The 15,747-nt window shown below is 36.4% G+C and overlaps 1 protein-coding gene across 2 annotated transcripts in view; it reads left to right on the forward strand.

Moving 5' to 3' along the window:
* The window catches only part of UBR1 (ubiquitin protein ligase E3 component n-recognin 1), a 74,003-nt gene that overhangs the window by 52,346 nt on the left and 5,910 nt on the right, over positions 1-15,747 (forward strand). For both annotated transcript variants that reach the window (XM_030452068.1, XM_030452067.1), the window contains 11 exons: positions 2,255-2,348; positions 2,617-2,769; positions 4,319-4,416; positions 4,988-5,081; positions 6,348-6,496; positions 9,346-9,401; positions 9,726-9,822; positions 10,741-10,808; positions 11,712-11,862; positions 12,676-12,763; positions 15,403-15,536. In XM_030452068.1, the coding sequence (XP_030307928.1) occupies positions 2,255-2,348; positions 2,617-2,769; positions 4,319-4,416; positions 4,988-5,081; positions 6,348-6,496; positions 9,346-9,401; positions 9,726-9,822; positions 10,741-10,808; positions 11,712-11,862; positions 12,676-12,763; positions 15,403-15,536 (1,182 nt within the window). The remainder of the gene's footprint in view (positions 1-2,254; positions 2,349-2,616; positions 2,770-4,318; positions 4,417-4,987; positions 5,082-6,347; positions 6,497-9,345; positions 9,402-9,725; positions 9,823-10,740; positions 10,809-11,711; positions 11,863-12,675; positions 12,764-15,402; positions 15,537-15,747) is intronic.

Raw genomic sequence — 15,747 nt, forward strand, 5'->3', positions numbered from 1 at the left:
CCAGAAGTCTGAAGATCTGGCTCAGCCCTGGTGATGCCTCAGATTTATACTGAGTGTGACGTATATGGGATGGAATCCTCTGTTTGGTCAATTCTGGCATCTATCTTGTCTGTTCCTCCCCAAAGGAGGGCTCAGGTGGGACCTCTTTATCCTCCTGGACAGTAAAATGTTTTCCTTAGAGCTGAGCAGTGCCCTTGGCTCTGCACACCAGTCTCTAGCAGTAACTATAAACATCAAGTGTTATCAGTCCTAGAAGCACACACTGTCTGAGAAACTTGGTGTTAATTTCAGCAAGTGCAGCTACTTACAAGAGACTTAGCTAAAAGCAAAAGTACAAGACAGAAAATCACCTTTATCCTGGCCCAAACCAGGACAGGAAGTTACAAAAAGAGCAACATAAAACATAGCAAAGTGTAAGCAAGGGTTATATGATATCATCTAATGAATGAAAAAATGAATACAAGAGAATAATACAAACTCAAGAGTCAAGTGTTGGTAATAGGAAACAAAAACACCAACCCAGGGTATTTTTATAAGTAACAGTTAATTAAACATGAGAGTTTTTTGATCAGTTGCTTAAGAGGAAGGAAGGAGGGCTAAGAATATTAGATTTCAGGATAGATAAAACTTAATTAGCTTTTATCTATTAAATATTTATTTTAAAGTATGTTATATATCTGCCCATATTTTATTATAAAGCTGCATAAATAGTTTTTTCAAACCTTACTTATTTAAGCTAACTAATATATAAGAAGTAAGGATGCAGTGTTAAAAGATAGTAAAACTGGGGGGTTGTGAGTGCTTTCAAGATGTTTTTTTGGTTGGTAAGGATGTTACAGCTTGCAATTTAAATTTCTAGTTGTTTTCAAATATGTTTTTCTGTTTTATAGCAGAGTGTTGTTCATTTGTGGGCATAAAGCAAAATAAACCCTGTGTCCTGTTGTTTTCTTTTTTTTTTTAGTGATGCTGCTGCCTAGCAAATAGCTTTAACTTCTGTTTGAACTTGTTAATCCTGCCTTAGTTTGCAGCTTCACTTCTGAATGCTCTAAAGCAGAATTCTAAAAGGAAGTTCAGCCTTTTTTCTTATTTCTCTAGGGTGTTGCCCTTTATCATGCTTGCAAACCTTTACCAAGCTTTTTCATTTAACAAGTTGGTTTGTGTTTCCTCCTCTGGATCATTAGCAAATACTGCATAATCCTATAGCCAGGACAGGCTTCTGCAGAGTCCTGTTTGATCTAGTTTTGTTTTTAACAGCAAACTACCAATAATGGCAATTTTGAGCCATCTGTATAGAATTTTATCTAAGCCATCTAATTGCATCCTTTTTTTTTTTTTTCTCCCATTTCTTTTGTGGGATTCTGAAGTACAAATTAAATCCTATGCTCTCATAGCCAGATACACTTGTCAGCTTCCTCTAGTGACATGCTGAGCTTCTGAAATAACTGGAAGAGGAGGGAATGACATTCATAAAACCACTTCTAGATATTATTTATAGCACTCTCTGCTGCATGGTCCCCACTTACTACTGGTCTACTGCTTGAAATTAAACTAAGCCTCTAAGAGCTTTTTGTCTTTGCAGATCTATACAAGTGGGAAAAATACTTTTTCCCAAAGCAGAAGTGCAAGCACCAGCAGATGAGTGCTCTACCAAGGTTCACTTTCTTGTTTCAGCCTCTTTGATTTATAACAGCTTCAGCTGCTGTCAAATAGAATTTTGTTTTCAGGGCAATTCTTTTCTAGGTTTTGTTTGGTTGGTTTTCTTTTTTATTAAAATGTGTCTACCTGTTTAAAATCACAGTCCACCAGATGAAGTTTGGAGGTTTGCTTCAGTTCAGTTCAGTGTTATTTAGATATCCTTAAGGGGAAAATGGATGCTCACTCTGAGTGCATATGCAGCACAAAGACATGCTTTACATTCTCATAGTATGTTTGCATGAAGAACTAGGCAAGATCAGTAAAAGATAGACTTGACTTTGGTGATATTCCTGCCAGTGGTTTGAGAAAAAAATAGTTGGAGAAATGCCTAATCTTCCTTGTCCATAATAATTTAATTTTCTTTCATTTAAAAATAAAAAAAAACAAATACTTTTAAAAAAATAACCAATTTATTGCCTTAAGTAGTTTGAGTGGGCTCTGGAGTTTTGTTCTGGATGAGCTAACCAAATGGGATTTTAATTTAACTATGCAAACTGTGGGAAAATAAAATCTGAAGGCTTGTGTTCTGTGAATATTGTTCATTTCTCTGTCTTTCTAGATACTTCAGATCCCCTCTTCATGCACCCTGACTTACCTTGTGGGACCCACACAGGAAGCTGTGGCCATGTGATGCATGCAGCCTGCTGGCAGAAGTAAGGATGTTCCAACCCTCTAATGTTTATTTTTTTTTAATTAATCTATTAATTAATCTAATTTTAATTAATCTATTTTCCCAAACATCTCTGTGCTTGGGGGTTTTATTTTCACATCCAAGTGTGTGTAAGAGTTATAAATCAAAGAAAAACACTTGTTTGCTGGCTTGGACAGGCATTTGCTATATAATAACACTTAATTACTAGAACATTTGTTTCCATGTCAGGTCTGAGCCATTCCACTCTGATTTCCTTTTCAATGCTGCAGGTACTTTGAAGCCATGCAGCTGAACTTCCGACAGCGCCTGCACGTTGAACAGATATTTGACTTGGAGAATGGAGAGTATCTTTGTCCACTTTGCAAATCTCTCTGCAATACTGTGATTCCTATTGTTCCATTGCAGACCCAAAAAATAAACAGGTGAGTTATCAGATTGTACAGCTTGTCATTGGTTAAGAAAAAAGAAACAGAGAAAGAAGTAAAAAAAAAACAACTCAAAATTACTTTGGACCTGCTTGGCCCTTCAAATTTTTGGAAGGAAAACTTGGTCTGACCTTCTTAATCTGTGTAAAAGATATAATCTTTTATGTCCTTTTATGTCCTTTTATGTCCTTTTATGTCCTTTTATGTCCTTTTATGTCCTTTTATGTCCTTTTATGTCCTTTTATGTCCTTTTATGTCCTTTTATGTCCTTTTATGTCCTTTTATGTCCTTTTATGTCCTTTTATGTCCTTTTATGTCCTTTTATGTCCTTTTATGTCCTTTTTAGCCCTTTTTAGCCCTTTTTAGCCCTTTTTAGCCCTTTTTAGCCCTTTTTAGCCCTTTTTAGCCCTTTTTAGCCCTTTTTAGCCCTTTTTAGCCCTTTTTAGCCCTTTTTAGCCCTTATGTGTCCTTTTTAGTCCTTATGTGTCCTTTTTAGTCCTTATGTGTCCTTTTTAGTCCTTATGTGTCCTTTTTAGTCCTTATGTGTCCTTTTTAGTCCTTATGTGTCCTTTTTAGTCCTTTTTAGTCCTTTTTAGTCCTTTTTAGTCCTTTTTAGTCCTTTTTAGTCCTTTTTAGTCCTTTTTAGTCCTTTTTAGTCCTTTTTAGTCCTTTTTTGTCCTTTTTAGTCCTTTTTTGTCCTTTTTTGTCCTTTTTTGTCCTTATGTGTCCTTATGTGTCCTTATGTGTCCTTATGTGTCCTTATGTGTCCTTATGTGTCCTTATGTGTCCTTATGTGTCCTTATGTGTCCTTATGTGTCCTTATGTGTCCTTATGTGTCCTTATGTGTCCTTATGTGTCCTTATGTGTCCTTATGTGTCCTTATGTGTCCTTATGTGTCCTTATGTGTCCTTATGTGTCCTTATGTGTCCTTATGTGTCCTTATGTGTCCTTTTGTGTCCTTATGTGTCCTTTTGTGTCCTTATGTGTCCTTTTTAGTCCTTATGTGTCCTTTTTAGTCCTTATGTGTCCTTTTTAGTCCTTATGTGTCCTTTTTAGTCCTTATGTGTCCTTTTTAGTCCTTATGTGTCCTTTTTAGTCCTTTTTAGTCCTTTTTAGTCCTTTTTAGTCCTTTTTAGTCCTTTTTAGTCCTTTTTAGTCCTTTTTAGTCCTTTTTAGTCCTTTTTAGTCCTTTTTAGTCCTTTTTAGTCCTTTTTAGTCCTTTTTAGTCCTTATGCGCCCTTTTTAGCCCTTATGTGCCCTTACTGACTGTTCAGCCAAATGCACTGCTTTTGGCAGTCAATTTTTATGATCTTATTTTTTAAAAAGTATTTTTATTACCTGGTTGTGGCTTTTTTTGGAGCTGATACCAGAGGAGAAAGCCCCTAGATGTACTCTGTAGTCTTAACATTTTGGTTTCTACTTCTTGCTCAAAATGTGCAAAGCCAGTAAAACTGCAAATACTGAGTCAATGTGTTTTGTTCTAAGTTTGTTCTCTGCTTTCTAAGACAAGTTGTCAAAGTAAAACCTGCTTTCTGTCTGTTTTCAGTGAGGATGCAGAGGCTGTAGCTCAAATTCTGTCCCTTGCAAGGTGGCTGGAGATTGTCATAGTCAGGATATCTGGCTACAGTGTGAAAAACACTAAAGGTTTGTTATCTTGATTTTGAAGCTATTCTGTGGGATATCTGATATGCCAGTACATGTTTAAGTAACAGCAACAAAAAGCTTAGAATACATTTTGCTGGCAATTAAGACAGTATCAGATAAATCTGGGGATAAAGTTTACTTCCCTGTAGAAGAAAATTATGAACACTTGGAGAGGATAACCACCAAATAACATGCAGACTTAATTAAACTCTTGTATCTGCTGTGATGTAGTAAAAAAAAAATAATAATATAAATGGAAAGGCCCAAAATAAACATATATGAGTGTTTAAAAAACAGAAGGAACACAGAATCAGTGTGTTCTTTACACTCTTATACTGCAGGAAAGTTCTTTTTCCTCACCAGCAAAGAACTACTTTTAATCCTCATATTTAAGGTAACAGAGAAAATGTTTCTTAAGGAGAAGAGTTAAAACAGTCTGGCTGGTGACATCTGTTTACAGTTACTTTCAAACCAGTTACTTTCAGACTTCTGTTAGACTGCTGTAAAAACTCTAACAACCTCTGTTTGTTAATATGGACCCTCCCTTTTTCTTTTTTTTTTTCCCTGGAAGGAGAGAAACAAAATCTTGCAGCTCTTGCCAACAAGGGAACAGGGAACTCTGCTTTGGAATTCCATTCCATCCTTAGTTTTGGAGTTCAGTCCTCGTAAGTCTTACTAAAAGTGCTCTCTGCATTATGTTAATTCTTGCTAAAATAACCTAAGTATACTTCAGAATTTGTGTTAAAGGAAAGGCATGTGATTTTTTTCATCTCATCATGGGTTTACTTAAACTTTTCCTTAAGCAGTCACTGAATATCAGATCTATACAGAGCTTGATCAAATGCAGTCTGGTAGTTCTTATGTTCATGGTAAAAAGCCAGGAGTCTGGAATCTTCTAATCCATAATTCTGGTGATTTCTTGTTCTTCTTAGCAATTTCTTTAATGCCTGTCTGTGCTAATTTTCCTGTTACATGTCTGTTCCAGGGATAGATTTCACATAGTTTTGGATGTAATAATGTAATACAGATTAGTCAAAGAAATAGGGGATTGTCTGTTTCTATTCCAGTGGGCAGAAGCACTCTCCCACTAGAACAGAATGAATGGACAGATACTTTTCAAGTGTACTCAGCTGTCTTCTTTTTAGGTCCCACTGTAAGTACTTTACTTCTGGCTGACGTAGTTAGGCAGAGTACTTTTACACATCTGCTGTTTGCAAAAATGCCATCAGAAAATTGAATCCAGTTCTTTGTTGAGAACTGAACTCCATGGGACAAATTCTGTTGTTTGCACTTAAATAATGTGGTGTTTAAGTGTGAGCATGGCTAAGTCACAGACTTTGTGGTCCAGTTGTTTTGGCTGCAGAGATTTGAGAATTAATATGAATGTCATATTTGTATTACAAAGTTCTATGTAGAAAAAACCCACAAGCCATTAAAACTGTGCATGATTTTGCCAAGACACTTTTCTGCATATCACTGCTTTTACATAAACTAACCCAGTGTCAGTTGAGAAGAGTTTAAGTGCAAAAAAAATGCTTTAAAACATTTGAAGTGTCATGCTTTCCATTTTTGGTGCCTTATGAGGCACTTACAATTATTCTTACTCCAGCACTTTAAATTACACTTGCTTATTCACACTTGGTTTTTTAATTGTATTTTACTTTGATTCATATGTTTGCATTTTTTAAATATGTTTTATAGTATATAGAAATAAACTCTTGCCTGCCTGGCAGCTCTTAATCTCTCAATTAATCCTGTTATGTCAAGGTACTTGTTTACTACTGGAAATCAGTAATGTTTTTCTTCTCTGTACAGCTAAGGGCTTTTATCATCAGTAATTCTTTCATAAATAAGTTGGACTTTGTTGGTGATTGATTGACTGGTAAGTAATAAACACTACTGATTGAATTTATCTTGGCTTCCCTTTGCAGAGCCAAATACTCAAGCAGTATCAAGGAGATGCTGATTCTCTTTGCCACCACCATCTATCGAGTTGGGTTGAAAGTTGCTCCAAATGAAGCTGATTACCGGATTCCCATGATGACCTGGAGCACCTGTGCTTTTACCATCCAGTGTATAGGTAATAAATTTGGGTTTATTCCTTCTTATGACTTGAAAGTCTTACAGTTTGACTGTATAATCACATAGTCTGGTTGCATAAATAATGATAGCAATTATACATAAGAGTATTATGTAGTTAATGTATAAATGTTATATGTAGTTACATATAAAATAATAGAATTATAATTTTATAAACCAGGATAAGTAGGATGCTTCTAATAGATGGGATTTTATAAAATAAAGTATGGAATGCCACCTTTGACAAATGCAATCTGAGGGAGCAGGAATTGATCATGTTCTACTTTACTGCCTGTGTCTCTTCAATAAATATCTTCAGGCTGTGAAAAATCACAGACCTGGAGATATCTCCAACACAGATCTAAACAGATATGAAATAGTACTCAGTCTCTCCTGGTTTCTTTTCGTCTTTATTCTCAAAGAATTATCATGGAATTTGTAGAAGTATAGTCTTGTATTGTGAAATTGCAAGGCAGATACCTGGTAGGAAGAAAACCCCCAAACAAATGCCAAACATTGTCTGGTATTAATCTCTTTTCTTGAAGGAAAAATAATTATGATAAAAATTATTGCATTTTTAGAGATCAGGTACCTGCTTAGCAGTTAGTCTCATTTCCTTACTACATACACAAAGAAGTTGTTTGTGTAATAAACATGAAGCTGTAGAGAAATCTCTAGTGGTTTCCAGGAAGGGAGAGATGCAGGAGAGAAATCTGTAATGCCTGCTGAAGGGATTGAGAATGTAAGTACAGCTCCATAAATATAATTTGTCAAGTATGCCATTTCTTTCTTGATGAAGCTGTTGAGGTACAAGTGTAGTCTACCTTAAATCTATGATGGACTTGACCCAACTGGAGTATCAAGACTTAAGGTTTTTAGGAGGATTGAGAATATTCTGATAAGGCAGGAATAATACTGAAAACTGAATGCATCTTTTTAGTGTTGGATTTTATCAGAGTTTTCCAGTGGGTTGGGAGAGGACTGGAAGCCACCCAGCTCTTGTTAATTTTAATGCACTTAATGATGTGCAGATTATTTTAATTTAGTACCTAAAAAGCAACTGTGGTGACTTTCAGGGATGAGTTTGTCACCAAGTGTCTAAATGCAGTAATTGTTACCACCAAAAGCATATGCCAGAAATAGAAAATTCAGATGTCTCACCAGGCTGAGATTATAAAATCAGAGAAACCACTGTAACAGTCTGACCTATCCTAGGCTGCCTCTTCCTTGGATTGATTTCTGTTTACAAATAGAGGAGGCATCCATGAATTGCACAGCAAACCTGACTACCTAGCTACTAGCACGCTGGTTTTAAATCTAGTCATGGGGTGCACTACAAAAACCATTTAAGGGGTATGTTCCCCTGCCTCAACAGGGAACCTTAACTGTATGAGTGGAACCTTTAGAGGAGGTTCAAAGTGTCATTGACCCAAGGAATGTGAATTTCTTTACTTCCTAAAGTAAACACATAAAAATATAAATTTACATTTTCCTGCATTTTCTCAGCAACTCCATATATTGTGTGTTAAACTGATGTAGGGAAGTTCTAAGGTCAAAGACTTTCATTTTTCATTAGAGGCATTTTTTTGGTTTTGTTGTGGTTATTTTTTTAAAACAAAACAAAACCAAAGTCAGCCATCAAGAACCTCCCAACTAAAAAAACCCAGTGAAAACAGTAAAAAAATATTCAAGATCTTGAAGTATACTAATTCATCCCTGAAAAGTGGCTAAAGCACAAAAACATTTTAGTGGCTACTTTTACTCCATTGGACTAACTTAGTTTCTTGGTTTTCTTGACTTATTTTCTCTTTTGTTATCCCTTCAGAACCAAGGTGCTTAGGGAAGAAAGCTGAATTGTCTTGGAGCTTGGGCATTTTGTTTTCAAAATATTTTTGTAAAACTGTACTCAGCCCTGGTGAGGCCACACCTCGAGTCCTGTGTCCAGTTCTGGGCCCCTCAGTTTAGGAAGGAGATTGAGGTGCTGGAGCAGGTCCAAAGGAGGCAACCAGGCTGGTGAAGGGACTCGAGCACAGACCCTATGAGGAGAGGCTGAGGGAGCTGGGGGTGTTGAGGCTGGAGAAGAGGAGGCTCAGGGGAGACCTCATCACTCTCTCCAACTCCCTGAAAGGAGGTTGGAGCCAGGGGGGGGTTGGGCTCTTTTCCCAGGCAACTCTCAGCAAGACAAGAGGGCAGGGTCTCAAGTTGTGCCAGGGGAGGTTTAGGTTGGAGATTAGAAAGAATTTCTTTCTGGAGAGGGTGATCAGGCATTGGAATGGGCTGCCCAGGGAAGTAGTGGATTCTCCGTGTCTGGAGATCTTTCCAAAGAGCCTGGATGTGGCACTCAGTGCCATGGTCTAGCAACCGCAACGGTGGTTCAAGGGTTGGACTCGATGATCTCTGAGGTCCCTTCCAACCCAGCCAATTCTATGATTCTATGAAATACAGTAGTGTGAATCTGAGGGTAAGACAGATGTCCAGCATCCCTGTAAACACAGTGTGGTGGTTTTGAGTGTTGTACAAGGATAACAAAAAATACAACGAAAGCCATAGGACCACTCAACACTATTCATGTGAAACAGTGTTCCTGTGTTCCTTTAAACTCTGCTTAGCAAGATTTGAAATCTAAATGCTTTTTTAAAAATAATTTTACAACCATTTATCTGGGAAACATTCACTACTGTTTAAGATAGATTTTTCAAGAGAATTCCCATATCAAAATAAAGTTGAACTTCAAAAGGAAGTACTTATACTAAGAAAAAATTAATTTTGGACTAAGTGTATTCTAATAGAAATGTTATGTTAGTTCCTGTAGAACAAAGTGAGTTAATTTTTTCTGTGTTTAATTTTAAGAAAACCTCTTGGAAACAGAGGGCAAGCCTTTATTTGGATCTCTGCAAAATAGACAGGTATGGGCAAGTAAGATATGCAATGCATTTTAAACAAAGAAGTTTATACACATATATATGTAAAGTACACACACATTTATAAATAACTTAATGTTTAAACTGCTGACATCAAGATCATTCTCTGCTGAGGGATAGCTTTCAAAATATTTGAATTGATGTTATAAAGAGCATTTTGAAAGAATAATGTTTGTACTTACACATGGAAGTCCATATTAAACTCACTTATGTGTTTTGTCTTTGTAGAAGTAGATATGTTTTCATAGTTTTATTTCACTATTCTATCTTCCTTTTTTCTCTGTCCAACCACTTTCTCTTGTGCTCTAGCACAGTGGCCTTAAAGCACTAGTGCAGTTTGCAGCTGCTCAGAGAACAACATCACCACAGCTCCTGATTCAGAAACATCTGATTCGTCTTCTAGGAGGTATTGTATTCCTTTTATTTACTATCTTTCATGCTGCAAAAGTTCCTGTTGCAAATTGGCACATGGATTAATGCAGCATATAAGGAAAGCTTAGACTTCTGACAACAGTGAAAACTTCATTTTCTCCGTGTTGACTGAAGTCCTGGAATATGCTTTAACTTAGGTTGTCAGTTATTCTGTTAACCCTGCTGTGTATCACTGAAGTCCCCAAAAATCCTCTATCCCAGATTACCTAGACTTGGAAATCACCAGATCTGGATTATTTATGGATGTTTAACTGGTTCTGCCAGTGTTCAAAATCACCCAAATTCTACCCTAAACAGGTGGATAAAGCCACAAAATAGGTATTCTTCTAATTCTGAGACTTCATCTTTCTCATACTTTTAAAATGCTGCTTGCAGCTCTAGTTTGAAGTATTTTGGAGTTGGGGAGGGAGAGTTTGGGACACACAGGTCTGCATGTTTCTTACTGTTTAGGTCAGCATGGTGGTGGTCATGAGTCCCACTCTTTGGCTTGCCTTCTGACAATGCTTAGCTGCTGTACAGGCTTTTGGAGTGAGGTATCTAGTTTAGGTTGTGAGGTATCTAGTGTTGCAATGCCTCAGGATGTTTGTGGAATTCACTCTTAACACTGTATGTGTTCTGTTAGAGCTGGAGAAATGAGTTGAAGATCTTTATTTCAGAATTTTGAAGAGTCATTAAAATAGTGAGCTGTTTGGCTGTGTGGAGATAGCTAAATAGAGTCAGTATCTGTAAGTGGTATGCAGTTAATTAAATACTTCCTTAGATCAGAGACTTGGACCCTTTATGATGAAAACACATGTGTGATAGAGGCTCTAAAATCAGATTGTGACATTGCAAATCAATCCAAAAGAAGAAAATATATACCAAATGCATGATTGATATATTTATTTTGTAGTTCTTCTACCAACCTTTAAAGTGGAGGACACTCCATCCCTCTTAGAAGTAGATATGTTCCACGTTTTGGTAAGCAGGTTCATTTTATTTTTTATATTAATACTTGAGCATGGTTTTTTGTGTGCTTTCCACTCTAGTCAGACCTGTCTTAGCTTTTCACTTGCATGAGTCAAATGATGACACACGAGCACTGCATTATAAGCAAATGTTGTATATGGCTGATACGTGCAAATGTTTACTCTCAGTTCTGCTGTGTTTCTGGCTTCCAAGTCTTGACTCTCACTCTTAGTAAATGTGATGCTTGCAGTCATCTTTTTACTATCAAACCTCAAAAAAACCTTGAGAAATGCACCTACTCAGCTTGTTTCCCTCTGTTTCTCCTTGTCTTAATAGACAATAGTCTTAATCCTACCATCTGATTCCTTCACATTCACCCTTACTGCCTTCTTTGCTCTTCTTAGCCTCTTCTTTCTATTCTTACTACAAGTCTGTATTATACTTTCTTTTACTGTTAAAAAAAAAAAATCTCAAAACCCCACAACAAAAAAAAGGCAACAGAAGCCAAACAAAAGATCAAATGCACCAAAATAAAACCTGGTATACTCTGGTTGCCTTTCTAGCTAATGATTGGTCTTCTTGTTTCTTTCACTGTGCTTTGTCTTATGCAAAACCCCAGAAATTAAGCTTTCTAGGAACTGGACAAGTTCTGGACAAGCTTTCTTTGTGTATCTCTAAGCTTAATATTATGAAGGAACTATGTCTGAGTTTCCTACGTTCCAGAGGGCCCCAAAGGGTTAATATTTTTCAATGACATTTTGCTAAACTTCTTGAAAGGGAGCAAGATAAATAACATACTTAAATTGGCTACAGAAATGAAATATCAATGTGTAGTGAAAATATAATTTCTTTTACTTGTGTAGCTATTATCAAGTTTCTGTTACATTAATATTTGTTCCTTCTTTTTCACTGTAGGTGGGAGTTGTGTTATCCTTTCCATCTTTGTACTGGGAGGATGCTGTGGACTTGCAGCCTTCATCAATTAGTTCAGCCTACAACCATCTCTACCTCTTCCATCTGACAACACTGGCACACATAACACAAATTGTCATCTCTTCTGCAACAGGTAGAGATTTATTTGTGGTGTTTTATTCTGGCATTTTTGCACAATTTCTTAAAGATACTGGATAGACACCATTAATGTCTTCCAAGTGTAAGCTTCCTAATAATAAATGACAGTGCTAGGTAGTAATAACTGCTTTATGGTATAAAATAAGTAGCACTACATCATTTTCAGAGCATTCCATTGCATTGCTTTTGTGTGCTCAGCCTAAGCAAACAGAACAGTTAGTGATAAATCAATGATTGCTCAAATCAGTCATTCCAGAGTGATTCCCTTCACTCTTTGTCAGAGAAGCAAAACTCTGTCCATCAGCAGCACCCTAAGCTGTACTGTGACAGTTAAGATGGGTTTGGGAAATCAAGTTTTCTTTACCCTTCAACCTAGTAAGTACTCAGAGCCAAAATAAGAAATCATATACACTGATAGAAGAGAGTTTCACTTTTCTCTTCAATTCTTACTGCTGTTAAAAACTGCCAGTAGCCTATAAGCTTCCTAACTACTACTTCCCTCTTCCTTCAGCATGATGGGAGTTACAAATAAAAAATAAAATAAAAAAATCCTGTAGTTCAGTTTATGTAGTGCAGTAGCTTCAAAGGTTCAAGGGGAAGGAAGCAGTCTTTATGTGAGAATGAGCAGAGGCAGTAATCCTGATTCTTCTTTATAGCATGCAGTTCTAGAACATTTGTTACCTAAAATATAGCAAAAATAGAGTGGAAATATTTCTGTAATGCAGGTTAAAAAAAGAGCTCAGTATATGTAAAAAGTGTGTCACAAAGGAAGTAACATTTACAATGGAATTCATCCTTTTGTGTGCAGAATCCCCTTCTGCACAATCATCTGACAGCAGTGAGGAGGCACAGTCTGCACAGTTCTTCTGCAGAGAGATTTGCCAGTACACCAGTGGGTAAGTAGCAGTGTAGTTACAGCATAGCATCTTTCCTAGAAAGAGGCCAACCCACAGAGATTTTCCTGAACAACACAGAAAACAGGAAAAAAATTATCCATTTTATATGGAGAGTTAGCACATTGCCTTGTGCTTTCTTCCCATACAACTGAACACTGAAAAAAAAGAAAACTGGTATAAGAAACACTTTAGTTAAATCAGCTTTGTGTGGACAACAGTACATTTTTAGTCTGTGAATGAAAAAATACCTACATACACTCTGAAGAGAAATACAGCCTCTCCCTGTAGTAATTTTTTTGTTGCCCTGATATTTGTTTTTGGTTTTTTTAGATCTGTCAATTATAGATGAGAGTCAGAAAGAAGGAGATGGTTCTATAAAAGAAGGCAAAAGTATAAAGCCTAAAATGGCTGCTTAGTTGTTTGAGCATTAATGTCCCATCTTTTCATCCTTTTTAGACAGGTTTTAAGTCTAAATGTCTAAATACTCAAAATTTGATATTTAAATAATAAGAGTGATTTTCCTGAGACATGAGCTTCTAATCCTAGGTGCTGTGCATTTTGGAAAACCTGGTGTCAGGGTTTAACACTGGCCCGGCGATTAAGCCGAATAACAGACGATCTCTATTAATCTCTCTCTCCTTGATAGAGAAAGGAGAGAGAATAAGGGAGAGAGACTGATGGGTTGGAAACTAAACTACACAACTTTAATGAAACAGTAATGATAAATAGGTAAAATTACTAAATATATACAAATATACAGGAAAATGGAAACCACATTCCTCCCCCCTCTCCCCCAATAACTCTCACGTCACCACCGAGGCTGCAGGGCAGCCCTGGGAAAGTCCAGGCTGGACTCCTGGAGTCGGCAGCAGTTGGGAACCAGAGGCAGGAACACACAGATATGGGCTGGGATGGATCAGGAGCACAGGCAGACGAACGGACGGGATCCTTCCAGGATGCCGGGTGAAGGAAGGGAAGCAGGAAATCAGGAAAAAGATCTGGCTCGGCCCTCGTGATGCCTCAGATTTATACTGAGTGTGACGTATATGGGATGGAATCCTCTGTTTGGTCAATTCTGGCATCTATCTTGTCTGTTCCTCCCCAAAGGAGGGCTCAGGTGGGACCTCTGTATCCTCCTGGACGGTAAAATGTTTTCCTCAGAGCTGAGCAGTGTCCTTGGCTCTGCACACCAGTCTCTAGCAGTAACTATAAACATCAAGTGTTATCAATCCTAGAAGCACACACTGTCTGAGAAACTTGCTGTTAATTTCAGCAAGTGCAGCTACTTACAAGAGACTTAGCTAAAAGTAAAAGTACAAAACAGAAAATCACCTTTATCCTGGCCCAAACCAGGACACCTGGTCACAATGCTGACATGCTTAGGTACAGAATTAAATGCCCAAGTTTAGGCAGCTCTAAAACTTTTATTGTTTTAGTTTCTGTGTATGCATTTTTGTCTTCTAAATGTGAACTATCTGTGCTTAAATAGCACAGTCTGCATATTCATTTTACTGTGGTCTCTGAGGTTATGGTACAGCTTTACAGGTTGTTTTTCAGCAGGTCCTGGTCAAGATTTGTGTGAACATCCTGTTTAAATAGATTTATTTAACTAAGTTTAAAATTTTTAGAAAACAAAGGCACTGTAAGTAAGGTTAATTTACTGCAAAATTTAGACTAAATGCTCATATCACACAGTCTACAAGAATTATTACTGAGATATGAGTATCACCTCAGCATTTTTGTCAAAAATGGGGATAGCATAGTTTTTATTTTAAACAATAAATTAAGCAATATTTGCTAATATTTTATTAGCTAATAAACAATTTATTTTAAACAAGATTATTTTAAACAATAGGTTTAAAACAATTGTTTTAAACTATTTAAACTATTTTAAACTATTTAAACTATTTTAAACTATTTTAAACTATTTTAAACTATTTTAAACTATTTTAAACCTATTTTAAACCTATTTTAAACCTATTTTAAACCTATTTTAAACCTATTTTAAACCTATTTTAAACACTATGTTTATTTTAAACAATATTATAAACATATTTAAACAATATGTTGTGGCTTCCATAATAAAGTATGATGTATTAATTTTCAAATTCTGTTTGTTGTCTTTAAGAGAATTGATCTCTGTTTTCTCATATGTCAATTTCATTCAAAACTCCAACTGAACGAAAAATGTTTATTATTTAAATGAAATTATTTTTTTATTTAAATGAAATTATTTATTTCATAAATGAAATTATTTATGAATTATTTTGGCTAATAAAAAGCAGCCAGTTTAATTGTTCTACATGTGATTCTGTATTGCACCGTTTGAACCAGGTTATCCACAGTTCCCTAGAAGTGGGCAGCCATTTGTTGGCTATTTATATTTTCTAGAATTCTGAAAAATATAAGGGGATGTAGTTTGAAGGCTGAGTTGTAAGTGTTCCACATAAACCCAGGCTTCATTTCTAAGGTTAAGGGCAAGTCAGAAGTTAGATGTTTGTGTCTGGATTTCACAGAATTTAGGGTTAGGTCACTGTTGCTTTTACAGAACTACAATTTTACCAATGCTAACCAAACTGTGGAAGTTCTAGAAGGATTTACACTGTGAACTACAGCTATTTCTTATTTGTGTTCTACAGTTGCTTTAGTCAGGATATCCCAGGCTGGCTTGTGTGGGATTCTGTCAAAAAAGGCATCATGCCTTTCCTGCGTTGTGCTGCATTATTTTTTCATTATTTGCTGGGAGTTTCTCCACCTGAGGAACTACTACAAGGTAAGTATGAGAAAGCAAGTTTATCTGGCTGTTGACTTCTTTATAGTTTTCTTGGAAGAACAGAATTCTTAAATGTTCACAATAGAGCAGCAAGAGTTAATACATTAAGGCTTGGAAAGAAAGCAAGGACTAAATTGTATAGAAAGGGGCTAGCATGAGAAGCTGAATTGCCTTGACATCCTTTATATGGAAGGGAGTTACTTCTGAGCAT

Source organism: Calypte anna, chromosome 5A, assembly GCF_003957555.1.
Source record: "Calypte anna isolate BGI_N300 chromosome 5A, bCalAnn1_v1.p, whole genome shotgun sequence".
NCBI lineage: Eukaryota > Metazoa > Chordata > Aves > Apodiformes > Trochilidae > Calypte > Calypte anna.